At 39.5% G+C, this 27,506-nt stretch overlaps 1 protein-coding gene across 1 annotated transcript; it reads left to right on the plus strand.

The window, feature by feature from the left end:
* Positions 1-797: 797 nt before the first annotated feature.
* fam163ab (family with sequence similarity 163 member Ab) lies at positions 798-27,420 on the plus strand. The gene is given in 6 exon segments (XM_042484209.1): positions 798-1,200; positions 25,947-26,046; positions 26,128-26,149; positions 26,496-26,610; positions 26,986-27,132; positions 27,135-27,420. Coding segments are annotated over 3 exon segments (492 nt in total). The 5' UTR covers positions 798-1,200; positions 25,947-26,046; positions 26,128-26,149; positions 26,496-26,517; the 3' UTR covers positions 27,387-27,420.
* Positions 27,421-27,506: the final 86 nt, after the last annotated feature.

Below are 27,506 nucleotides of genomic sequence, written 5' to 3' on the forward strand. Positions count from 1 at the left end.
GAGTGTTATCAGTCTATAAGCGTCTCAGTTTTGTGGTGCAGCATAGCCCTGTTCTGTCAGCCAGGCCTTCCCTTGCTGTCGATATTTGCGTTGACTTGGTTGCAACAGTAAGTAGATTAACAGACCAGTGATTGAGGGCAAATCAATTACTGTAGCTCAGTGGCCTGTGTTTAAGAGGGGGGGTTACTGTAGCATTTATTTACTGTGTGCAGGGCGCAACCGCATTACCCATTCTGCTTTTTAATGGAAACATCCTGAGCAAACATTATTATATTCATGTCATGATTGCTATTTGAACACTCAGAATGTGTCTGTGGTGATCAATAGTGACTTTATAATCACTTTATATTACCTCAACTCATAGGGTTTATCATTTATTATTTAATCATGGAAATAGTATAATGTAACTCCTAGCATCTAGACCGCACTGCACTTTGATACTGTATTTGTGGTGTGATATAGTCTGATAATATTCTGCCAGGCATCTACAGTGATGTGAATTTAACTGCAGAGACCTGACAAAAGCCTGTAGTTTTTCATATCTTAGTAATATTTCCTCTCATAAATACCTTATATTTCAACTAATGTTTTATAGTGTCCCTCTGAAATCATGTACCATATCAAGTCCTTTGCCAGGAGGGTAGTGTGATGCGGGGCGGCTCCTCTCCTCCCACCGCCTCCTCCCAGTCCGCCCAGCCGCGGACTCCGTCATTTCGCCTCCTAGTCCCTCACTTGTTGGATGTCTCCGTTCAAATTTATGCAATTTCAAGCTTCTCCGTGGTTGTTTGTCCTCTCTGAGTCCTGAGAAGACCGCCGCCGCGTATGAAGGTTAAAGCGTTTTTGCAGGTTACGTGCGCGTAAAAAGCGCTTACCCTGAAGCGTTGTCCTTACCTGTTTGTTTGTTTGCTCCGGGTGCATACCGTGACTATGCTCCGCTTTTCCGTGTCTGCCGGTCGTGGCTGTCTCTGCAGTCGTCCCTCTGACCTTTAGTCTGCTGCTCCCAGAGCGGGAGTGTTGGGTTTTCCCGGCGGCGTTGTGCGCTCTGGACTCCGGCTCATCCTTGGAGAAGTTCCGCCGCAGTCCCATGCACAGCGCCCTTCTGCTCTCCTCCTGCTGCGATAAGGATGCTGGTGATTTTACACGGTCCAAGTCCACAGGATTAGCCTTGAGTTGAACAAACGGACCATGTAACCAGCTCAGGTATGTGCAATAATAAAAATAGGGAGATGGGGTCATATTTTATGTCAGAAAATGTTTTATTATTTGAGAAATTGGCTCTGGATCTACATGTCAGGGATGGCAGGTACTTCTCTGACTCGGACCTTTGATGTGAAGGAGTCGCTCTCATTTAGTGCCAATGGCGAAAATGTAAAGGTTCACATTGCCAAGCACAGAGATTTGTGACTTCAGTTGCACTTTAAGTTTAACGTGAAATGTGCCTTTAAGGCTGCCAAAGGAGAGGAAGTGGCAGTGGAGCAGCTCAGCAGGAGCTGGAGTCTCGGGGGTTTTGCCATTTTGCGAATGCTGTGATCTTCTTTCACACTGGTTCAGTCTGGTCTGGGTGGCCTGCCGCTGCCGCTGGCATTTGGTTTAAAAAGACTGCATCATTTCTAGTTGAAAAGATGAAGAGCAAAGTGAGGCAGTGACTGGCACAGCAAGGGGTTGAATGCCCACAAACTGTAATTTAAATTATGTTCAATCATGTTGCATTTCGGACAGAAAGAGGTCACAGAGGCCACTCCTGTTGAAAATGTTTTGGCTGAAAGTGATTCACTACATTTACCTCTGAATTGCTTGTATAAGATTTAGATGTGGAAAAAATGAGTAACAGTTATCATTAATGGGAACATAGTAAACAAACAAATAAGCTGAGGCTGATTTTGATCATTTCATCCAGCTATAAAACTCAAAAAGTTCAAATGTTTATGTCATTTGTAATACGACCATTAAGACCAGAAGAAGACATATGTAACATAACAAAATTTTCCATTACATGAAACGGAAATTTTACCTCTGGCAACACAGTGTAAAAATAGACAGTAAAGGACAGTTAAAACACATATATACATAAAATACATGCACCTTTCATGCATACACTTTACAACAATATGTCAACACATCACCCAACTGTTCTTCACCCCAACTGTTTTTTCTGCATCTTTTTCTGTTTGAATTATACAAATACTGTATATTGATTACTTCGGTTTACTTGTTGGCTGTGAACAGGATGTTATTTTTATGGATAGAGCTGAGATTCTGCAACAGATGAAAGAATACTGCATTTCTCTAATCCCAATTTATTTTTTAATTTTTTAATTTGCAATTTAGTTTTTTAGATTAAACATATTCAAAACTCTTGAATGCTTGCGGTGGCTCATGCACTTGCATCTGTCTCAAATATAAATATATACTTATTAAATATATATACAAATCTCTCATTGCTGTATAATTAGTCCATTACTTTATGGCAGCTAAAGTAGCAGTATGTGAAGAGTATTGATCTTCCACATCAACAGCCAGCAGCAGGTGCGGTGCTGCTCTGACCCATTTCTCACAGAGGAAGCTACAGAAAAATACAGCTTGACTAAATAACTGTAGAGCAGCCTCTCTATATCCTCCTGTCTCCACCTCGCTCCAAACACACACACAAATAGACACACACATGCACACACATATACACAAACACATGTGCACACAAACACTTCTTAATTCCTCCACCTCCAGTGGCTGTGATACAACAGGAAGTGGGCTGATTTCCCAGAGGAGTCTGCAGTCAGGGCCTGTCACAGCTAACACAGCAGCAACAGACAAAATGTATTTAATACACAGGTTGTATAATGGTGTGCTGTGCCAACAGTTCAAAACACTGAGGGAAATTACAACTAGCTGCTAGCAACATTTAGTCTGCCAGTGCAAAGTTGTTCTGTAACAGCCTCTCTGGCTGAGAAACTAAATATTTGATGATGCTCAGTTAATTTAAGGAACAGTTAACCCAGGCTTCCTTATTAACCCTGACAAATCCTTGTGGCTCATGATTTTTACGCTTTCGCTTCAGCTGAAGAGATACTGGGAGGATTTGATCTTGTGTTAGACCAATTAAACCTGTTGGACAAACTGATGTTTACAGCCATACTGCAGTGATATGTTGGTCACATGCATCCTCACCAGCCTGCAGATGTGTTTTTAAGCAAAAGTTGCCACTATGATCCAGCCATCCTAATCTCTGTCCTTATGCAGACACTGAGAACTGGCCTCGTATGACTGTCTGTATTTTAAAAGTTTTATAGTCTTCATCCAACATTTTGGAGATCTGAGTCATGTTCGGGCAACTAAAAAATACATTAAAGAACCTCAAATTGAAGCTGGCTGGTCAAAAGTAAGTCATCTTAGATGAGCACATGTGGTTGAATTTTTCTATTAAGCGTAACCCACAATCTTGTATCATGTCCACACAAGATTGGCATAAAAATCTGAAAGTTAGTGAGCTTTGTGTGTGACACAAATCATGCTGTAATTTAAATCCCAACACCATCACAGACTCAAATCTGCTCTGGGTTGTGTGGAATTTAAATGAGCCATTTTTTTAATCAAAGCAGAGACACTGTTATAGGAAAGTCTTAGATTTAGTTCCTCTTGCTCTCTGGAAGAAGACTACTGTACTCAGCCTACCTTCGCTTGTAAAGTCATGTCTTGCTTCCTCCTGCTGACACTCCACTCAATGTATTTTCTGGGACAACATGCATGGAAGAGTGTTTTTAAGATGTGGCTGTGGTGTGTGTGTGTGTGTGTGTGTGTGTGTGTGTGTGTGTGTGTGTGTGTGTGTGTGTGTGTGTGTGTGTGTGTGTATGTATGTGTGTGTGTTTGTTGATTTGATGTTAGGGATGGGTTGGGGAGCTACCCAGGGAAAGTGTTTCAGTGTTTCAGGAGTGGTGTGTGAATTATTGAAAAGCCCTCAAGATTTTTCTGGCTGCTCAATCGGTATTTCTTGCCATACAGTCGTGAGTCGAGTGTACTGTAATCACACTTTAAAGGTGAGACGAGCTGTGTCCAAACTGCACTGCAGCATTAGCAGGACAGGAAACTTTACTCCAGCGTCTGCTTCCAGCTTCTGACAAAAGGCTCGTCATAAGGTCTGCCACGAACAACCAGCTGATATTGTAGATTTGAATCACCAGATGATGGCTGATATCTGGTGGAAGTGTCTGGAAGAGCCACTATAACACATGGATGTGTTCAATCAAAGAGAATCGACCCAGCAGATTGCTGTCAGATTGCCATATGTGAAAGACACCCAAATACTATGTTGGTATGTGTGTCTCTTAAAAATAGCTTTCACTCACAGATGGATTACTGAACGGGCCTTTCGAGGCCAACCCATTCTCATTTCGATATAGTCAAATAGTGCCGCTCCGTCAGTGCTTTTGGTTTACAAGTGTGATGTCAAAAGCCACCTTCCACGTCCACATGCAATATGCACAGACGCATCAGCTGGTGATGGACAGAACCGGTGGCATCGTTTCATCATCATTTGGCAGCCGAATGACAGCGGAGTTGTCCACATGCAATGTGCACGGGCCCTGTCACTTCACAACGCAGCTGGGCGAAACTGGTCGCATGTTCCTGAAACCCTGAAGCACAGTGTCAGGTTACAATGCTGCCAGTAACCATGTAACCGTGTGTGTGTATGTGTGTCTGTGTGTGTATGTGTTTTCTACACTTTACCATGCACCTCTTTTGCCTAATCCCAACTGCCGTGACAGTCCACGCTGTTGTGTAAACATAGGGACCTTGCAGCTTGATTCCACCATGTGCATTTGTTGATATCACTGTAACAGCATCCCATGAGGATAACTAAAATGTCACAGGGTGGCACAGAAAGTCCTAACGGAGTGACACCATGTGACGAGTTCGAAATTAGAATAAGTTGGTTGGGCACAAGCCCAAGGGCCCAGAGTGTCAGGGGCTGTCGTAGCCTTTATCTGCAAAATGTCATTCAAATTAACACTGACAAACCAGCAAGACTTAAAATTACTACAGTTGACAAAAGAGAAAAGAGAGGGCAGGGAACTGCAAAGAGACACAAATAACCACAAATAGGGGCAAAGCAACCACAGGCACGAAATGACCAAAAAAGGCATAAAATGCCCCCAAAGAGAGACATAATAACTCTGAGACATAAAACAACCACAGTAAGACACAAACTGACAGAAGACAAAATAAAACACAATTACCTTAAAGAGACAAAAAAACAACTACAAAGAGACACAAAACAACTACAAAAAAGAGCCAAAACCACCACAAAGTCTCTGTGTCTGTAGGCAGGCTGTTCTCATACTCTGCATGTTTTCCTACAAAACTTCTACATATCCCACATAATGATGTGCCCGTAGTTCATGCATAACCCACATGATTTGGAAGGCTTAGACCACATAACCAATGTGCTGATGGGAGTAAACAAGGAAGCGGTTGAGCAGTCTAGTAACGATGCAGGTTTGGGTGGTGGATGGGTCATAAAACACAAGACTTTCCCCTTGCCTAAATCTAACCTCCATAAGTTTACTTAAATTACGTACCTTTACATTAAAGATGGGTCCACCAATATTGGTTTTTCAGGTCGATACCAATCATTAGGAGTTAATTAGACCAATAGCCAATACTTGGAACATGATATGAACAGAATATTCCTTTACAATAAACATCTTTCTGTCAATATTTGGATTATAACAAACTCCAACATAAAACTTCGGTTAAATGTCTTTAGCAAATGTTTAATCAAAACTGAAACTTTCAACATCATACACAGCAAGTTCCCAGCAACTTTTGTTGTGAAAATTTAAGTAAAGTTTAAATAAAAATAGAATAGAATAGCTGAGGTTTTACAAAGAAAAAGTTCCTCCCATCCAGACACTTTCTTTGGACTTTTTAATTAGTTGATTCTATCGGCAATCATTAAAATAAAATGCCGATACAGATAACTGGCAAAATGCCAAATATCGGCCCCATCAATCAGCCAGGCGGATAATTTGTCGACCCCTAGTTAAAATTGTAGTGGAGGAAGGATTTGTTGCCATGTCTAGGGGTATTAAAAAGGAATTTAAAAAAAGTGTTTTCTTTAACTTATCTTCAAGAAGTAAATCAACAAAAAACAACAATTGCTTTTAAATTTGTCCTCCATAAGCCTCGCTTTTACAAAGCAGTTCTGTTTGCCAGTGGGCCAGTGGGGTGTGTTTACCATTCCACAATAAAATCCGAGAAATTCATGGCGCTTTTTTGTTTCCTGGTATGGTAGCTAATCCCCAGTTACAAAGAGTTGGTCTCACATAGCCAGATCTGTCTTCACAGGGCTGTGTCAGTGCTAGAGAAAAAAAGGTCTGAAAGTACTCATTATCATTATGGTATAGGGGGAAAACAGTCTGGGTTGTTTACATTTATTTTAACCAATCACTAAACCCAGGATGTAGCGATGGTGCCCTTTCAAAACGGTAGCACCCAGATAGCAAAAGGGGAGGAAACTGAAATAGCTGGCCAAGGACAGGCCTATACCCTCAGTACACACACACACACACACACACACACACACACACACACAAACACACACTTTAATCCACAGTACACTCTGTGGCTATCATTAGCTACGAACACACCACAACATCGGTCATCACCAGCATCAGGTGGATTTGAGCATGTATCATTTGTTTCCAGTTGCTTTGGTTGTTTGGATCACAGCTGGTGACTCGCACTGTGGCGTTGTGCAAAGCGATGCGTGGTGTGTGGATGTTAGCGCAGCTTCTTAAGTGCAGCCAAGCTGGGTGAGGATGAGGCCAGCGAGAGGAAGGCTTGTTGGCAGAGCCGGAGGCCCCTGGAACAGAAACGCTGTTATCTGCTAACGTTGCTCTACTGCTGCTGGCTGCTGTATCTGTAGTGACTCATCAGAAAACACACACACATACAGACATACACACTTATAGAGACGCTTCCTGACTTAATCAGACTGACAAACATAAGCGAGCACACCCTTAAAATAACACAATAGTCTTTGACATTTACACACACACAGAGTTTAATATGCGCCTTGAGACATGCACACAGACAAATACAATTCTCTGATTTCTTACAAAGACACACTTGGACATTGAAGAATACATGCACACCATACACGCACTGTTTTAGTACTGTAAGCAAGTGTGACATTTTTTCAAGATCAAAAGTCACATAGAATTTTGTGAAATGACTTAACTTTGATTTTCTGTTATAGGGACTGATGCTAAGATGATGTGCTAGAACAAAATTTGGAAATGTTAACACTTATCCTTGTTAAATACATTAAAATCTCTCACAGTTAAAAAAACTTGGACTTGTGAGTTGGGAATTGAACTAGGGAAAATTTAGTATGACATGACGGATGAAGAATGTAATAACAACAACCTCTGAGCTAACAACCTTACACACTAAAAATGGCATGTTTTGGCAAAGATTATGGGTTCAGTCCAATACCGATTATTTGTAGTTAATTAGACTGATAACCGATAATTGGAACCAATACAGATTTACAATAAAAATGAAAATCTTTCCATCAGTACTTAGAATTTTGAATATAACAAACTCCAACATGAAACTTTGTTAAATGCCTGAAACTGAAACTTTCAACATCATATACAGCAAGTTCCCAGCAACTGCTTTATAAAGTCACTTGAAAATTATTTTTTTTAAAAAAAGAATAAATAAAAATAGCTCTGTGAAGTTTTACAAAGAAAAAGTTCCTCCCATGCTCAAAATGTCATTGTACTTTTTAATTAATTATTTCTATCTGTGATCATTAAAATAAAATGCTGATACAGAAAATCGGCAAAATTCCAAATATCAGCCCCAAATAAACAGTCAGGCCAATTATCTGTCGCCCCCTAGCAAAGATTTTGATTGTGCAGTAAGGTATGCTTGCTTTGTTGAAAAGATCTACAACAATAAAACATTTGAAAAAGCCCATATTTTGTCCGGCAGGACTCTTTTGCCTGATGATCTGATTTCTGACACAGCCAGTCAGGGTTGATTTGCCACTTTTTTTCTCTTTTTTTAATTTGTAAAAATCATTTCCTTTTCACACAAGCTTCTGTGATGTTGTAATAATAATCTGCAAAAGCCACATACAGCCAGCAAATCATCAGTAGATTTAACAGCTCCAGTGAGGTCCTTCTGAACTTAACTCAGGCTTAACCTCTCTGGCACCAATTATCAAATTATCTTTGTCATTTTTATCACTAAAAGCTGTAGCACATGGTCAAAATACATCTGTTACTGTTTTCTTTTGCAGTAACTAAGCACTTTTAATGACAGTGCTCTTCTCCCTTTGTGCAAATGTTCTTTTCAAACAAGGTACCCCTGACACTAATTTACAGGGGCATGGCTGTTGCATCCTGGGATAAACACTGCCCAAGACAACTCTAATTGGTTTCAAGAAATACAAACAAGCCAGAGCATTTTTTTCTCCAATGGCAGAATAATAATGTGTGCGTCCAGATCTTCTTCTGATACAATACTCTGGAAGTAGGTTTTGCAATGCGACACTATGGACAATTGAGCTAAAGATCCATTCCTATATCTGTCCACCCCTCAATGACCCTCACACCTTTATTTTGATCACCTGTCTCATCCTAAAATTACCACCTGTTTCTATCCTAAATCCTTCGCTGATCATGCATGGATCGTGTTATGTTTGTCCAAAAGCGTCATCCTTCTCAAAACTTCAGTCCTTTATCGTGACTACCCACCAGCTCCCTAACTTTTTTTTTATTCAACACTTGTCTAACAGTTCATGTATGCAAGAATTTTTTTCAAGCTTAAGTCCATCAAACTTACAATAAGCAGTTTTCCTGTTTCTCTTACCCGCAGCAAGCTGCAGCACACTCCCCAGATCATGCAATGAATAGTAAGGAGGAAAAAAGGTTGTAGGTTACAGGACCCAGATAATAATCTTTGACCGGAGGTGAACATGGAGGATATATATGTTCAAATATATATTCAGTATGAATAAAAGATACCACACATCTGAGGCTAAACCTTAATATGGCTGACGTCTAGACTTCCAACCTGAAATTATGCATTTATTCATGAAGTTACATGATTGTTTTCATTCACTACACTCTGCCCCTCTTACCAATTCCACACCCTCAATCCTTTTCTCATCCAGTCATTACATTACATTACATTATATTTCAAGACATTACTTAAATACATCAATAAACATGAGATGTAACTGACTTCTGTGCACATTCCCAAAACACTTTTGTTACGGTCAACCCGTTTTTAAGATAATTTTGACTGTAAAATAGCTTCAGTTTTATATAAGGGTTTACTTAGTATACATAGTAGTTAGTTTAGTATATATATCCATGAAAGAAACTTAAAGTCACAACATGACTTTTATGAAAAAAGTGGAAACCAATGCATAAGAGCAGGTATCCTTAAGAAAACCATTACATGCACATCAGCATTTCACTTTCATATGATAATGTTAATCACACTATGATCATAATAAGTTTTTATTTTCTGGGGAGATTAAATGCCTTTAACCTGCCACAGAACACAACATAGGGAAGCGCATACAGACGGATTTTTAAATTAATCTGTGTAAAAGAAAATGTTAGAGAAATCATATTTCTTTAAACCATGTAAACCTTTAATCTCAATATTGCCTCAAGCTGACAATTTAAGGTGTGAATGTAAAGATGCTGATAGATGAAATTGGTGTGTGAGAAGACTGTAGGATTTCGGCTGAATCTGTTCTCTCTCTCCTGTTTCTCTTATCTGCTAACAGTATCGTCACCTTAGAATTATAAGGTTCTGTGACATTTTTGTCAAAATTGAGTTACTGATATATTCTTCTTATTGTATGACAACTTATTGTTGTTGCTAAATAAGACAACAATTATTCTTGTGTGAGGTGTTTTAATACTTTTTATTTATAAATCAGAAATGTTCGTATTCGTAAAACATTTTGATTATGGATGTGTCTGCACACCTCTGTGAGATTTGTTAAATTACCTGCAGTGCAGACTCGAGTCACTTGACTTGGACATAAGTTAGACTTCAGTCACCAATTTGATGACTTTAGACTCTACCAGACAAAATAAAAAAAACACCTGCGCCTCAACTTGGACTTTAACACCATTGACTTGTGATTTCATTTGAACTTGAACCCTTTGACTTGAAAATATTGATAGTTGAGAAACGAAACAACATAACTGATTGTGGAGTTGGTTAATGGTTAATGATGCTTTGACTGGTGCTTCGACAATGTGTGTCAGCATTACTTTTTCTGATTGGGTTTGATTGCACTGGTATAAACAAATAAATACAAAAGTATATTTAAACGCAATCAAAAAAATAATTATAATTATCCAAAACATGGGGGTTATGCATAATTAATTATAAAAAATGAATATACTGTATTTCTGTTTTTAGAGTCAGTACAAAGTGCATTCCAGCTTTTTTGAGACTCGAAACTCAAAGTTAAGGACTTGGGACTTGAGTGCAAAGACATGAGACTTGTGACTTGCAAAACAATGGCTAGGTCCAATTTCTATAAACGACCTTCCTATTCTTAATGGTGTTTATTTAAACAGTTATTGCAGCAACAGATATAAAAATGACAGCTTAACTAATGCAGAGGGATGAGATTTGAGTCGCTGTTTGTCCTGGAAGCTTCTCTCCTCCTGTGTGTCTGTTAGCAGGGTGGCACAGTGGATTCAGTTACCATCCTGTCAGCTGAAGGTCACAGGTTCAGTGTTTTTGCACAGCCATGTGTTGGAACGGCCTTGAGCAGTGTTCTCAATTTCACACCTACATCATTCATTTTAAGGCTGACAGCAAAGCATATGGTGTTATTTCTAATTTTGACAGTTGTGGGAAAGGGTCGCAAGTTGACCAAGATTTTGATAGTGACAGCTTTATTACGCTCTAGGCAGATGTGTTTTATATTTATAGAACAATGTCATGTTTGACATCATGATTTGAAATGAAAAAAGGATGTTTAGCATTGCAGCAATATACAGGTTTTGAGGTATACCGAGATATGACATTTGAGGATTGTCATACTGTGTACATTTTGCTTATCTTTGGTATTTTAAAAAAATGTAACGGAATGGAAAATCTCACCCTTATTTTAGCTATTTCATCACATACTTACATAAAAAAGTAGTTTCAAGATTAAATTATAGTGATAAAACAATTATTAAACCAGATATAACCATTGTGTTTTTATTCCTTCAAAGGTCATTCTGACTGATAATACTACTACAACTACTAATAATAATAATATCAATTCTTTGTTACTGTGACACAGTGGAACCACAACATTTTCTGAGGCGGTTACCATACTGTGAAAACCTCATACCGTTGCAACCTTAGCACAGTAACATTTGTTTGATCCCTAGACCTTAGAAAAAAAGCAGTGAAAGCCCCTTCACTTAACACTAACTGCTTTGTCTTCAGTATAACATATTTTATATAATGCTTAAACGTAAACAACCATCAAGGCAGCTAGTGGCTAGCCAGGTGGAGCGGGTGCCCCATGTGCTGGGCTGTGTCGTTGCCGCAGCGACTGTGAGTTCGATTCTGACTTAAAACTGTCCCATAAATTAAAGGAGAAGAGCTAAAAAAAATCTCTTAAACAAGTAAACTTCCATCAGTACTATATGTTTAAAGCAGAAATTAGTTGTGAAATCAATCTATGGTGGAGTGATATGCATTGATCCACAGGCATTTCTAAGGTTGACAGTTTAATTCGGTGAAACATGGACATATACAGGTCTGTAGAGAAAGCTGACAACTCGTGTTAGTGCTCCTAAGCAAGGCACCACAGCAGCCCTGCCTTCTTTGCCTGCGCTCCCTCACTTTATTAACTGTCACAGATAAAATGTCCATGTGAATGTATGCTAATGTAATATTCGTGGTACATTACTCCCTCAAAGATAGTAGCTGGACCATTTCATTTCCTTTTATGAGACTGCCGTGCTGACCAGCAGAATGGAGGTACAGTAATTACAGCTTCCCCGGCTGCCCGCTGCCCTATACAGAGTATGCGTTCAATGATGCTGCTCTGCTGCCAAGTGTGAAAGAGAAGCTGGCATATCGCAGGACAGCAGAGGAGGAGCTGAGCAGCTATAATGAAACCTCTGCAAACCTCATAAAGCAGGCAGATGCAGAGCTGTATGCATGTTTAACGTCAAGTCCCCTTTCCTGCTCAAGTTCCTCGCTGTGAATCTGTCTGAACGGGATATAAATTAGCTAGAAAATCAATTCAAGCCTTCCATTTTGAAGTGCAAGTAAGTCAATGGCTCAGTGTTTAGACCTGTCCCTTCAAAGCCATAGGCAGTAGTCTGAGTCTGATTGTTTTTTAAGAATCGTAAAGAGTAACTTCATGTTTTGCTGTCCTTTCTGGCTGAAAGTTTCCATCCTGTTTTACCTCTGACACCCAGGCTGTGATCAGAAATGTGCTGTCTTGCACCTCTAACCATACCCAACAGTGACTACATTTACATTTTAAATATTCTGGTTTTTTCCTTATTCCAAAAAGCAAAGATTCCTGATCAGGTGTTCACATGACTAATGAAAACTAACATTCCACAACTATTACAGTTTACATGTAGCCGCGCATACTCAGGTTATCTCACGCGAGGATGTAATTTATCACGTAAAATATGAGAAAGTGTAAAGGCTGGAGCCACTTGCACCATTCTGCTTCTTTGCATCGCAATAGGATTTTTTCTATTGTCAGCTATGGTCCGGCTAACTGAATGGCCCTGACTAGATTGTAATTTCTAGAAAATGTTTGGGGCAGCAGAGAGTCCAGACTAATACACAGAGGAAAAAATAGAATGTTGAAGCTAACGTCATCAGGATGGCTGTATCAGGCTAGAATAATATTGGCATATTCCACATGTCCTAATCGGAAATTGCTTCATTCCAAATAAGGCCTTATTCAGAAAATCTGAGTGAAATATGCTGTTTAAACAACCTGGTCAAATTCAGAATATTGTCATATTCAGAATAAAAGAAAATCTGAATTTCAGTGTGCATGTAAAAGTATAAATAATACTTTCGGCATAAGATCCCAACGTCAAAAGACGTGTATATGCCTGCATGATATGCCAGACAGAACCATTCGTGGTGTTATTATACAGATCGCACCAACTGCAGCAGCGCGTTACTTGGACTGGCAGTGTCAGCTGAGAAAGTGGCCAGATGGAACAAGTCTTGTCAGGTAAACACTGGTGGTAAGAATATAAATAATAATATAAATAAAGATCATAAAGGTCCGTTGGGCCGGCAGGAGGAGTGGTGGATGCATCAGAAACCCCAGACCTTCATGCTAGAGTCCGGTGTTCGCTTCCTGTCTGAATGTTATGTTGTTTTTTTTTTTTTACACCAATCTAATAATCCATCCATACATTTGTTGATGTCCTTGCATTGGTTGCCATGTGCTTTTTGTTGGCTAAACATAACCAAATGCAGTGCAATCCTACCATGCACTTTTATTGATATCACAGTTGTGGTATCCTGTAATGTCAGTAGCAGACAAAAAGGGATACCTGGAAGGTACTGGGCTGTAGTACACTGCAAAGCAGCAACATATTGCGGCTTGAGATGAGAACGTGTTAGGACCACACCTGTAAATCAGTGAAACAACATTAGAGGTTAAACCGATAGAGATCAGCATCAGCAAAGACAAGATTTCCAGGAGGTCTTAAGTTATGTAATGATTTAGGGTTGTGACTGTTAACCCCAAGTTAAACATACAGGAGACCTTATGCCTAACTAACTTTAAACAGAGATTTCCTCTTGTGTGTGTGGTTATGGATTCATGACAATACACTTAGATCTTTGATCCTTACTGCTGGCAAAGCTGCACCTGTGACTGGACGTCCCTACAAATATTCACATGACTGCTGATTTCTCAAATTTCTGAAATTGTCCATCATAATGTTATTTTGGAAAATATGTACAAATAAAAAGCATAAAAATATATTGCCATTTAGATGGACTAAATTAGAAGGGGTCTTGCAAAGATGCATGCTGGTTATGGTGTGCTCAGAACATGGGCTCAGATGGTAGGGAGCTCACTGTAGAGTGCACTGTTGCGTCCTGCAAAATCATGCCCATCTGGGTGAAATACCACATTTTTAGGGAGTTTCACACAAAACTGTTATTGTCTCCGCCCTTGTACTCATATGCATCGCATGCCGGAACGATACCTGGTGGGTAGAGTGGGCTGTTGTTTTATCATTGATTGTGTCTGCTGCCACTCAAATAATGGTAAGAGAAGTGTTGTTAAGAGCAATTAATATGTGAAAACTGATATTCCAATGACTGTGGATGTTGATTTTTACGTCTCTGTGGGTTAGAACTCAGACCTCATCATATTGTTATTCTTAACGTTGATTGTATATGAATAGTTTCTATGGTTGCAATCATTTGCATCATTCAGCAACATTTTATTTAGCTGAAAGCGATACTATCATAGACACACAGTGCTCTTCTCACATTGCGTGTCTGCTCTGTGCTCCTCTTCTTCCTGTTTACTGGGCTGTTGTTTACAACAGCAATGACTCTGGATATTTTTTGTTTAGCCCCACTCAGTAAGCATTTACTGTAAAGTCCAAATCAGCACAAAATCTACTAATATAATTTTACAGCATGGTAAAAGAAACAACAACAGTAGATGTCAGATAGAAATCGGCCCAGTTTGAAGAAAACAAACAGCAGAAGTGGATAACCACTGGTGCAGCTTTATCTTCCGTATTTGCTGAGCATTGCTGCAGGCTGCTCTGTCTACCTCTGTTTAATATCTAAGTGTGTTTGGGGATGTTTTTCCTGAGGAAATGGGCTGAGCGCCATGCTTGTTTCTAACACTGTCCTGCTCTAAATTAGAACAGGTCCACACATTCAAACCTAGCTCACAATCTGCTACTGTTGGCTCATGCTACAGCAGTTACAGAGTGTAGTGTCTTGCCTAAGGGCGCTCTCTGAGCCAAGCCATTGTTGCTTTATAGAAGGGCTTTATTTGCAGACTTCCATAGTTGGTCCAGAGTTTCTATCAGTTTTTGTGACAGGCTCCTCATCAGATTTAATCATCTTTGTCATAAATTTAACCATGTTAGAGCAAAATTGCCTACATGCAATAGTTTATGAGCTCTCTGATACAGGCTTTGTGCCCACTGTCGTTTTTAGTGTACTCACAAGAAATCTCCAAAGCCCCCCCCCCCCGTCACCAACAGTTTTGTAACTGATGTGATTCATGCTGATAGATTTTGTTAAAATGTGAAATAATTATGCGTTTTGTGTCATGTGTGTTGCGTGACCACACTCTGTTACCAACAGCTATTCATTCAGCTGCTACTAGCAACTGTCGAGGGTTGTAACAGTTATAGTCGTTAGTTTTCTCCAACACATAAGAATAAAGCATTTTCCAAATATAGCAGAATTCATTAAAAAATAAATGCAGCACACAATGCTTTGTACAAAAGGACAGAAAAACCCAGAAGAAATGAATAAACTATAGCGCAACACATGATAAAATTATAACTCTACTGAAATAATCAACACAAGAGAATAGTTAACATGGTCAAAAACAGTGAAGTCAAATGTCAATCAAACTGTCAAAGCAATGTTGAAGGAATACCTCACCCACAAAATGATTATTTATATATCACTTACATTGTCTTACGTGGAATTTGTGAAGTGAATGAACAATCCATGATATTATCCATTGATATTGTTATGTTGTTGTTTAACGCTACCCACCTCTACTCCAATTCATCTAGAACAGTTTTTTTTTATTCTTTGTTCACTGTGGAGGCATGTGGAAAAAAGGGGTTCTGCACGAATTCAGTGTAACACGAGGTGAGAAACTGATATACTCGGGATCATTTGAAGAATTCTTTTAATCTTGGAAAAACACTGCCCACTCAGTATTTGGACTGAGACTGAGGTGCTGGAGCAGAATCATTATCAACAGTGAAAAAAGCACATTCACACAAATCCATGAAAAATCATGTTTACTAAGCAAGCTTTCGGTCAGAGACCCTCTTCAAGCCTTGAAGAAGGTCTCTGACCAAAAACTTGCATGGTAAACATGATTATTGCACAGATGTGAGTGTGCACATGTGCTTTTTTCACTGTTGATAAGAATTATTTCAATAAAATATTGAAATAAAAGTATGTAGGAATGGAGAAGCAGGAACAGAAACTGATTTTTCAGGTCAGTGGCATGGGTGTATTTTCAAACGGGTCTACCAAGCCCTGGCTCAAGGGCTAAGGTCTCAGGGGTACCCTGCGCCAGAAACTCTGCATGAAGTTATTTACTTTGCATTTTTGTCAAAAGGCTTAGTCAGTCATGTCAATCACAGAGCTCTCAAAGTTAACCTGAAGGAGTTAAACATTGTCACAAGAAAGAAACCATTGTGATACAATTTAAGTAATCCCCTCAGTTTATTTACAGGACTCTAATTCTGTGGATTAGGGGGACCTTTTACGAGTCTAGACCCAGGGGCACACGGTGTCATAATCTGCCTATGGTCAGTAGATGCGTCTCGAGTACTGGCTGTGAATCTAGCAAATGTCAAGTATCAAAAGAAAACTCTGTCTGCCTTTTTTCATTCAGAAGAATCAAGAATTTGTAAGCATTATGCACAAAGCAGCATTTGTCATAGAGTAATAGTAATGGGTTTTTGTGATTGAACAGTAACAGCAATAAAAAAGCAGCTGGGAGACACTGCCATTCCACTGGCCTGGATCGATGGTGATAGGCCTTTATTGGAGGAGAGGAAGTGGAATTTGACATTTGTATAAAATTACAGATGGACCGCCAGTAATGAATCTTTTGCTCACCATGTGAGTGAAGGTATTCACCACATCTTGAAAATCTTGAGTCTCAGGGAGTGTGTAAAAAGGCTGAATCAGGAGCTGGCAGGCTGGAGTACAGTAGCCTGGAGAGCTGCATAACGGCGTAATGTACACCAGTTATAAATCTGCCAGCAGCGTATACGGCATCAGAACATGGTCCAGATTGGACAAGGAAAAAGACTGAAACTGTGTTCCAACTCTCTGTCGTCCTCTCTCCATCTTCACAGGGGCGAAGGCGCTTTACCGCCTGTATTGATCATGTGCTTTTATAGGGCCAAGAAGATCATTCTGGGTAGTGGTTCTTCGCATTCATTGCATTCTTCGCCCCCAAATGACCTCGAGCAAAATCTGGTAATTGAACTAAAATGTTCAGTCATCAATCTCTGCCTACTGGGCCGTAACTGCTGCGACAGCTTAAGAGGTAAGATGGGTTAACGGTTGGTTGAACTCCTTTAGGTGTCTCAGTAGATAAAGACTTTCAAGGTCACATGTAATTGTTAACATTCGGGAAGTTCATCTACTCATCATTTGGTGCATTATTACATCAAAAACATCTGATTTTAAAGTATTTAAAGATTTTGACGTTGCTGTCCTCCCCAAAATGACACCATAGGTGAGGTAAGTGTTCGGTGACCTCTAGTAGCTGTAGCAATGATGACAGAAGAGAGGGAAGAAGTCAGGTGATGTAGTATAAGGGGCGATCAGGGTGTATGGATGAGTTTTAACAAACATTGCATTGATACTAACCAAAAAGACGGCCTTTTGTGTTCCCCTATGGAACCAAAAGTCAACACTTAGTTATGTATTTATGTATGTATGCATTATCATGTTACATAGCTAAGATTACATTATCATGTTACCTAATGTGATGACTAATTTTAACCAGACCCCAGAAACACTGCTCAGACTTGCTTCCAGTTTTTCCAAAAAGTATTTTCCCCAAAGATCACCGTAGATAAAAGAGAAGTCATAAAAACGTTGACAGGACACCTTAAACTGCAAACAAGGTCAATTATGACTCTTACTTTTCTGAATTTTTGATCCATGGCAGTTTAATCATTGTAAAAATCTCTCGAGCCAAGGAAAGCGTTTTAAAAAATCTGTGATGTCATCACAACATAATGTCTAAGAGCCAAGCAGGAACTTGTGAACAGAAATACTACGGCGATTCAGTGGGAAGCATACCCCAGAAATTAAACCTGAAGATAGGAAGTTATTTTTACATCTGCATCAGCTGTGCAAATCTTGTTTGACTAAATAGGAGCCATCTGGGGTTTTGTATCCAGTTCTTTTAATATATACATTATTTAAACCCAAAGTAGGATTCTTGTCCTAAATCCAACTTAACCAGTAGAGGTGTGAATTCAGCAAATGCTCCTGTGAGGATAAATGCAAATGATGTATGTAGTTGGTTGGTTCAGAGGACTTGCTGATTTTAGTAAAGTGGCAAACAGATCCAAGAGATTGGAGTAATTTCTTGGTTGTTTCATGTGTTCCATTTCATTTTGTTTGCTTGTGTTTAGTTTGCTTCATCTGTGCATAGTTGTCATGAATGTTAAAATTAGCTATAGAGACCAAAACCTTTTTTTTTGTTGTTGTTTTTTTTTCCAGGCTGTAAACATGCTTCTGCTGTAGTGCTGACTATTTAAACATGTGGGTTTACTCTGTTTTGGAGTGGTCAGTAGAGGAACTGCAGTTTTTTTGCAATTAATTTTTCAGCCCCAGAGGTTGCTGCAAGCCAAATTGGGTGCTTTTGAGTGTCCTTAGCAGACAAACATGCACCACAAACCCCCAAATCCCTCACTATCCCACTCTGGATCTTTGCTTGATTTTTCAATGTGTGTAGGAAGAGGGAACAGCCGTGCTGTAGTGTTTCACCAGCAAGAACAACATATAAACTGAATTTCTGTAGCCAAACCAAACCAATAATTCACACAGTAACCTGCAATTATGCTCAATCCCCCAGACTTAAAATGTATTTGATTTATTGCATTAAACAACATAGACAAAATTACATAAATACAATGACAAAACAATTGACAAAACATTGTTTCCTTTAACATCACTTCAGCACCAAGGACAGCACACATTCCTGATTCCTGATCTACAGGAGAGTAGCGCACCTGATGTGTTTCAGCTGATCATATGTTTCTAGTGAACTAAACTATATAATATTAGTGCTTTTTCAATTTACAGTCAGAGCTGCACTGCAACCAACAAACATGAAGAGCTGTGTACAATGTGAGGTAGTCACCTCACAACATCAACCAAAATCAAATGATCCAAACAGTTCTATCCTGTGATTTAATTCAGAGCTGCCCCTTTGTGAAGTTTCCCAGTACAGCCTTAACAGATTAGGTTCTTTTTGTTTTGACATTTTACCCATGATTCTACTTTTATGGTGAATAATCTTCATGAAAAAGCTATTTCACAATTTCTAAATCGACCCCCTAAATTGTGTTTACTTCACACCCACGCATGCAAACAAACAAAGCACACACACAAACACAGATGCAAACATACACACTCAGACGCCCACGCTGCACCGCAGCAGAGACGATAGAGAGAGGAAACAGATAGAGGAAAGCCTTTGGAACGCCAGATAACAGGATTAGACAAATTACATTTCAACTGTGACCATGAATCCTGTTTGGATGTGGGACTTGTTTTCTGTGCTTACAACAACAGTCATAGAGCGGTGGAGTTTAAATGACAAAATGGTGGTTTTCCAAAATAATGTGTGCTTAAATTTTGCATGAATTATTGCCTGAGTAGACTGGCTTGGAGTCTGAGCTTCTGCTGTTGAGACTAACACCTGAAGTTGTCAAGAATAGAAAATAATTTAGCAAGAAGTTTGGTAAGAAATTCTCAAACACAGTCCCGGGTTCAGAGTTTGGATTGACATTGATGAAGGGGAGATTGTCCATCCTCCACTTATCTCATCCTTATTTTTGGGGACTCAGGTGAAGTTAACCTTGTAGAGGCAGCCCACAATTTTGTCACTGTGGTCTGATAAGGCCGTGGATAAACGTGCATTTCAAGAACCACTGATGACTGACAGTGAACACTTCCTACAGTGACACACATACTAAGTATTGAGCTGTCTGTGTTTTCAGTTTTAGTATAATACTTTTTAAAGCTATTGATAAATTATTTTCCTAGTACTAGATGGGGAGAAACAAGACATACAGTTGTTGAATTATTTTAATATTCTGACACCTATTTTAAGTAGTTGTTTGCTTCACCAATTAGAGGCGAGGCAATATCATCAGCTCGTGTTCACTAATCTTCTACCTGGTTTTCACAATTGGTTCTTGCTGGATGTTTTCCAGGCTTAAACTTAAACAAGGGATAGGTGTTCAGAATTGCTTCCAAATTTTAAAAGAAGGATTCGGTAAGAATATCCTTTATATTTTGCTTATTACACTTAATTATAACTATATTGTCTCTCTCTGATTTTTTTATTTATTTATTTATTATTATTATTATTGAAGATTGTTGTTATTTTTTAAGTGTATCTTTTATATTCAATTTTTGTTATTACTTTTTTCTATCTCTTCATCTCTCCAAGTAGCCTATAGAGGTATTTACCTTTGTATATTTACTTATTCAGGAATGGGCATTAAAACTTAATGGCTGAACTAATGACTCGTGTATGTCCCACAAATTTCACTGAACAAAACTATATGGAGAAAAAAAGCAAAGAGAAAGCCTTACTTGTTTGAGGGGGATACACTGTGGGCATCAAACTTGTGGCATTTATGTCACAAGCATGAACTGTGTTTGTAGTGTGTTTGGAGGAGGAGAGACTGGCTGACCGCTGCTGAATTTAAGATCCAAAGAATCAATCTTGTAAAAATCCTGCAGAGCAGTCAAGGTCCTTCTGATGCTTCTGAAGACTGATGGCTGAGACTCCAGAGGGAACAGTCCATCAGAGAGAGAGAGGGAGAGAGAAGTAGCTCCTGAGATATTCTCATTACTCTGATTTGCCAGAAACAGCGTATGGGAAACCTGCAGTTTTACAGCATGAAGAGTTTTTATCCTACAAATAAAATAACTTACAGGACAAAGGAAACCAATAATGGAAGTGGGCACAATGGAGTGCCAACAGGCTGATGAAACCCATAAAATATGAACGACCAATGATTGCAGGTGTAAAAGCTTTAAAACATTAACATAGTCTGCTGTAGTGCAGTGCAGTGTATTGTACCATACCACAGCATAATCTAACATAATGGAGAGTAACAGAGTGTAGTATACAGTTTGCAGTAGGTCTATACAATAACAAAACACATGTATCAAACATAATATAATATCTCTATAGCATAGCAGGACTGTGTAGTGTAGCATAATGCAGTCTGGCATATATAATTAAAAAACACTTTAACAAAGGCAATACCCCATATTCTTATGAATTATTCATCAATTTAAACTAATTTTCACATCATTTTGGGCTTCTAGGTATCAAAACATTCTGAGTCCTGCCCCCAGAAGGGAGTGTGCATCGCTGTTAACAATAAGCAGCATTCTCTTGTGGTCAGGACAGCTCAAAATATGCTAGAAGAGCATCCGCACATTCTGTAATTTTTCAAGGATATAGCTAGGTAGTTAGCTTTGTAGGAAGAGGACATATCTTTTGTTACCTTCAAAGCCCTGATTCAGCCAAGGAAAACAGTTGTCAATGAGCTCAACAGCAGACCTACTTTAACCATTCAGCAAATTAAAGATGCAGGAGGTTAGGAAACAGGCTACCTCTTCACCTGTTTTGTTATTTTTAAAATTAAGAAGTTTTTTAAAAGTTGCATTGTTAGAATAGTGTAACATGATGTAATAAAAGCAACGCTCACAAACATCGCTTACAGCCTCAGGATAGATACAAGACACAAGCCCACTAAAATGGGGAGCGTGGTAACTTAAACAGTGATGGGATTTTTTTTGTATATGTGTGTGTGTGTGTGTGTGTGTGTGTGTGTGTGTGTATTCTGCCACAAGCTAAAATGTTACAGATTCAAGCTAAAGGAAAAATAACAGTTTGTCCAAAACTAAAATGTGCTGAACACCAAAATGCAGTGCAGCTCCAACTCACAGCAAGGTGACCCATCTAATAGATTCAGTGAGGATTTCATTAACCACAGACTACGATCCACCTGAGACACACCTCATTTTCATATTATTATGATTACCACTGTGATGGGAATAGATCTACAGACAAGTTGCTTGTTCAGTGTGTATCTTAGAGCTGTGAAGTGTTTCACACAAGCAGCAGTCACTGAGTTTGAAAGATAAAGTCAATGCGGAAGTGCCAAAACTGCAGTTCATTGAATGGCCACTTGGGGCTGGCTCCAAAACGGATTAAATTCCCATAGACCCCTATATTCAAATGCACAACTTTACAGCAGAATGTAGTCTCATTTAGCCACTTGTTAGCAACCAACTTTTGTAAGACACATAAAGGCTTCAAAATTCAATAGTAGGGTATTTACTGTTGTATTTTATGTCGTAGAACAAAATGCGAAAGTCTGTTAATCTTGTGTTAACCACAAACCTTATTTCAGGCATCTAACCAAAAACCCATTAAAAAATCTACTGACTTTGTGATGAGAGAACCAGAAGTGCTAAAATACGAACTCATTCCCAGGTTTTAGGACTCATTCCTGGAGCACTTTATAAGCTGCTACAAATGACATAAATTCTACTGCCTAGATGCACTAGAATGAATTGGATGTTACATCTATTACACTGCTGTATCAAACCTTATTTGTTTATTAGACATTTGTAGTGAGTGTTGATGTTTAGTGGTGTTATTTAGTAAATGAAACACTTGTGCCTTTTGTGCTCTAACTGCAACTAAGTGTCGTGAAGACTGCTGTCTGTTATAATGGATGTTTTATTAGGATGTTCTTATTCATTTGGTAATGCATGAGTACATGTTTGCCTGAGTGAATTTTGTATGAGCGCAGTGTGAGAGTCTTATCAGTATACAGGGCTCTTCAGGCAATACTGGGGATTGAAGGCCACTCTAATCTGGACCCAGTGGTGACTGATCCAGCTCTCTCTCCGTCTGTGCTCAGCATGAGTGTGAGAGTTTGTGTGTGTTGATGCAGATATCTCATTCCTCACTGTAGTTTTTCAAACCAATTGAACTCAAATTAATCTAACCAACAAGTTTGCCTGGAAGTGCTTGCAGAGCAACATGTAAACATCAGAAAAACAAATCTGTTATTTTGTGTCTGTGTGTCTGAGTAAAGGATGACGTGGTGACAGCAGCAGTGACTCTACTTCCATTTTCTCCATGCAGTACAAGTCACCGTGCTGGCATTAATTATGAAAAATAGTTTGGTGTGCCGAGTCTGAGATTGCACGCACTGGAGAGAGTTATGATGAATGATGTTAAGAGGAATCTGTCAGCTGCCATCCCGTTTGGTCTCCACAAATAATTGAAGGCTAGTGTACTTTCTGACAGAAACATGGTTTATGAGCTCGGTGCCAGTGTAGCGGTTCAAACTGCAGCCTCCTTTTCTTCTCCTCAGTGGAGAGTTTTACAATGCTTCCAGCTCAGTGTGTTTTCAGCTTCTCTTAACAATGGTACATGTCATCAGTTTGAGATGTTCAACACATCTCAGGAGTGTGATGCAGTTTGGTCCCAGAGTATTTTGCTGACCTCAGCCTGTCTCACCGGCATCTAATACAGTTAGTCTCTTTATCCATTACATAAAAAGTACAATGTAATTCTGTGTAATTACAGTATGTAATGCGGTCACTCTTAGTCACTTTGAAATGTGGGAGTTATCTTCTGGTTTCAAAGTTGAAGCCAATGCAGAAGTGCCTTCAACCTGGATTCTTTCTAATGGCCAGAAGGGGGCAACTCCTCTGGTTGCAAAAGAAGTCAAATCGTATAAAGTGAAAATGACCCTGCTTCTCAAATCACCTTGTTCCTTCATAGCTCCACCCTCTTGTCAAAATATAGTCACTTCTGGCTTCAAAACATCACAATGGTGACAGCCAAAATGCCAAAGTCAAGGCTTCAAAACAGTAGTCAACAACCCAGTGGGTGACATCTCAGTGTCTACATCCACTTCTTTTATAAAGTCTATATTTAAAATACAAACATGCACAGTGAGATTGATCCATTTTTGAGTGCCATAATACAGGACACAATCATCCCATGTCTCAGAAAAAAACAAAAAGCAGAGAAGTTGTCAGATGTGTAATATCCACCTGGTCACAGATGTGAACAGGTTTTCTCAGTGGGCATCTCCCATATATCCAGCAGAGCCCACATGCAGAGTCAAGCCCACGTGCAGCCATGTGGAGTGAGATCTCATTAGATTCACTGGGCTCTAATTAAATCTGGGCTTCACTGACACGTTGCACAAAGATGGACTGACACACTTCATCTTTCACATCACATGTGCAGGACAAACTGTTCACATGAAAACATGACACACACAAACACACACTGTGGTCCATTTAGACATCAAACAGCAGGAATCATAAATGATAGGCTAAGAAATTAGCTCTCGGCACTCATGCAGAAAAATGTGTGTGTGTGTGTGTGTGTGTGTGTGTGTGTGTGTGTGTGTGTGTCCTCCAAACATATCTTTACCAATAGTACTACTACCTCAATTCCTTCCTTTCTCCTCTTGTAGTTTCTTACTTCCACTTTCCTCCTTTATTACCTTCTCACCTTCTCCATCTTTTTCCCTAATGATTTCAAAATGTTTTTCCTTTCCCTGTCTACCACCCCAATCATGGGTTTGGCATTTTTTATCAGCAGTGATAGATTTCTCTTCACCTAGACAAGCCTCAGCCTGCACAATAAAACCCCTAAACAACTGAGCGTCTCACCGCTAAATCACTTTTACTGCATGCTGCATGCATGTGTTTGGGCGTATTTGTGTGTGGATGAAATAGGGAGACATAGCTCAAGAATTAGCACATCTCAGAATTTGGACACTTTGATGTTTTGATTTTAAATACTGATTATTTTTCAGACAAGGAGTGCGACATACAGAAGGTCAAACTTCATCAACAGAAATCCATGAAACAAGACATCACATGTATTTATTAAATATAATGACAATTTTGTGCTTATCTGAAGCAGGTGGACACAATTAGAACATCTTAAATGCAATCCAACAGCCCCTTAATACTTGTGTTTATGAAAGATGTGATGCAGAGTTGTGACTGTGTCAGTGAAAAGTTGATTCAACTCTGTCATATTTTTTGCTGTGACCAGCAACTCTATGGCTCACTCTGTCAGTCTGTTGGTTGTTTGGCCGGTCCAAAAAAAACTTCCCCACCCTTTGGCGGCCACACTTCTTGCCCTAGGAGGCTTAAATTTGGCATGGAGCTCGAGTGAGTGTTTGTTTGAAGGTGTGTGAAGTGTTCATGCCAATTGGTTAAAATGGGCAAGGTATGGATGCATACATGGTTAAAAGCTATAGCAAATTCATGCTTGCTTGAAGCTGTATTCTGGTGGTAAATTCAGTTGGCCATGTTTTTTTTTAAAATATACTGAATTGCATTGCAATGCAAAATAGGAACAGGTACTGCTGTTATCTTGTATGTACGTTATGAAATGCAACACACATTTGTGGTGTCATGTGTATTCCTTGTTTACATTTTATATGATTCTTAGTTAATAATGTTTTTACAAATTCATTGATTCATGCTCAATCATAATGCATATTTATAATGACTTTAAATGTGCCAGTGCTAGCCAAAAGCTTATTTTCGACTGCTCTCCCTTGGCCATATGATAAATAAGCCATTAATACAACAGTAAAAGACTTAACATTGCTTACCTCTTTCTGCATTTTTCATTTACTTTTCATTACTTGCTTCCTTACTTTCTTCAACCCCTTCTTCTTCATCCTTATATCATCCTAATCATTCCAAGGCATGATCCTGTCTTAAGTGTTGTATGTTTGTGTCTGTAAGAGATACTTTGGTGTTCTATCAGTGCCACCTTGTGGAGAAAAATGTTAAAAGCTTCTCTAATAAACTGATACACTTTCCATTTCTTCCAATTCCTCTTTTATTAGAGATGTTTATACATTGTGGCCATCCAGCGGTGTGACCTCTCACCTTTGACCTGTGATTTGACTTCTCTACACCCTTACAACTTTAAAACACTCTTCTGATGTAAGTCTGGTCTGTCTATCTATAGATGTATCTATCTATCTGTCTATCTATCCATGACATTTTACTGTTTTCTGCTTTCAGGTGTTAAGCAACTTTGCTGAACGTGAGTATTTATATATATATATATATATATATATATATATATATATATATATATATATATATATTCAGGTGTCTACATGATGGCAGTCCATTTCTGTTCTAATCCTAATGCATGCTTAAGTCATTTACAGTGTGCATGTTCTCCACCTAATTCCCTCCACATAAATTATAGAATGACCTTTTGAGTTCGCCCTATTAACGCACTTACTTACATCGAAAATATATTCCATCACATTGCGTCTGTGTTTGCTGTGATGCTGACCTTTGCATGACTTGATTAAACTTCACATTTGCTATGCAGTGGGAGGCTCTCTTGTTAATGATGTCACTTCCTGTGCCTGTGTCAGAGTTTGATGGAGAGCTGGTCGGATGACAGCTGGAACTGTTGTCATAACTGGAGGAATACTGGCCACAGTGATACTTCTGTGTATCATAGCTGTGCTCTGCTACTGTAGACTCCAGGTACGCCTCTTTTGTGTGTTTGTTTGTGTGTGTGTGTGTGTGTGTGTGTGTGTGTGTGTGTGTGTGTGTGTGTGTGTGTGTGTGTGTGTGTGTGTGTGTGTGTGTCTGTGTGTCTCTGTGTGTCTGTGTGTGAAAGATGTATACATTCCCATTTCATTATTAATCCTTCCAGACAGTCGGCTGGAGAAGAGTAATACATCAGCATTGTTTTCAAAATGCAAATATATGTTAAATATATTAAAATAATCACATAGTACCGGCTATGTCATGTATTATGTATGTATTCCCATTATAAAGGTTAAAGGTCACTGTGACCTTAGAAAGGCGGTTTATTCTTTTATTTTTGACATGTGGTGAAATTCTCTCTCAATGCAGTACTACTGCTGTAAGAAGAATGGGTCTGACAGCGGTTCCATCTCTCAGCAACACTTTGCCTGCAATGCCTGCAGTGTCTCCGGCCTGGATGGGTCGATTGTCACCCCGCTGTCCATGTCGCCACCAGAGCCGCCCGGATCCTCTGACCCCCAACCAAACCCACAGGGAGGCAACGCACTTACTGCCCCACCTGCTCACCGTATGACTCGCCCTTCTACATCCGTACCACTGATGAAATGCGCAACGGTGGCGAGCGCATCACCTACATGCCCACGCACTATGAGAACCAGGCGCTGGCCATGCCGCTGCCCTCTGTCCGAGGCTCCCTGCTGAGGGACACTCACAGAGGGCGGCCTCCAGAGTTTTACACCAACACCAGAGCCGTCAGCACTGAGGTGTGACCAACCCCCGAAAAACCCCAACACCACCCATACACACACAGACACACACCTGTCTTCACTCACGCACACACACACCAGCACCAACACTAACAGGACCGCAAACTTAGTTTTGACACCTAC

This window comes from Plectropomus leopardus, chromosome 3, assembly GCF_008729295.1.
Source record: "Plectropomus leopardus isolate mb chromosome 3, YSFRI_Pleo_2.0, whole genome shotgun sequence".
Taxonomy (NCBI): Eukaryota; Metazoa; Chordata; class Actinopteri; order Perciformes; family Serranidae; genus Plectropomus; species Plectropomus leopardus.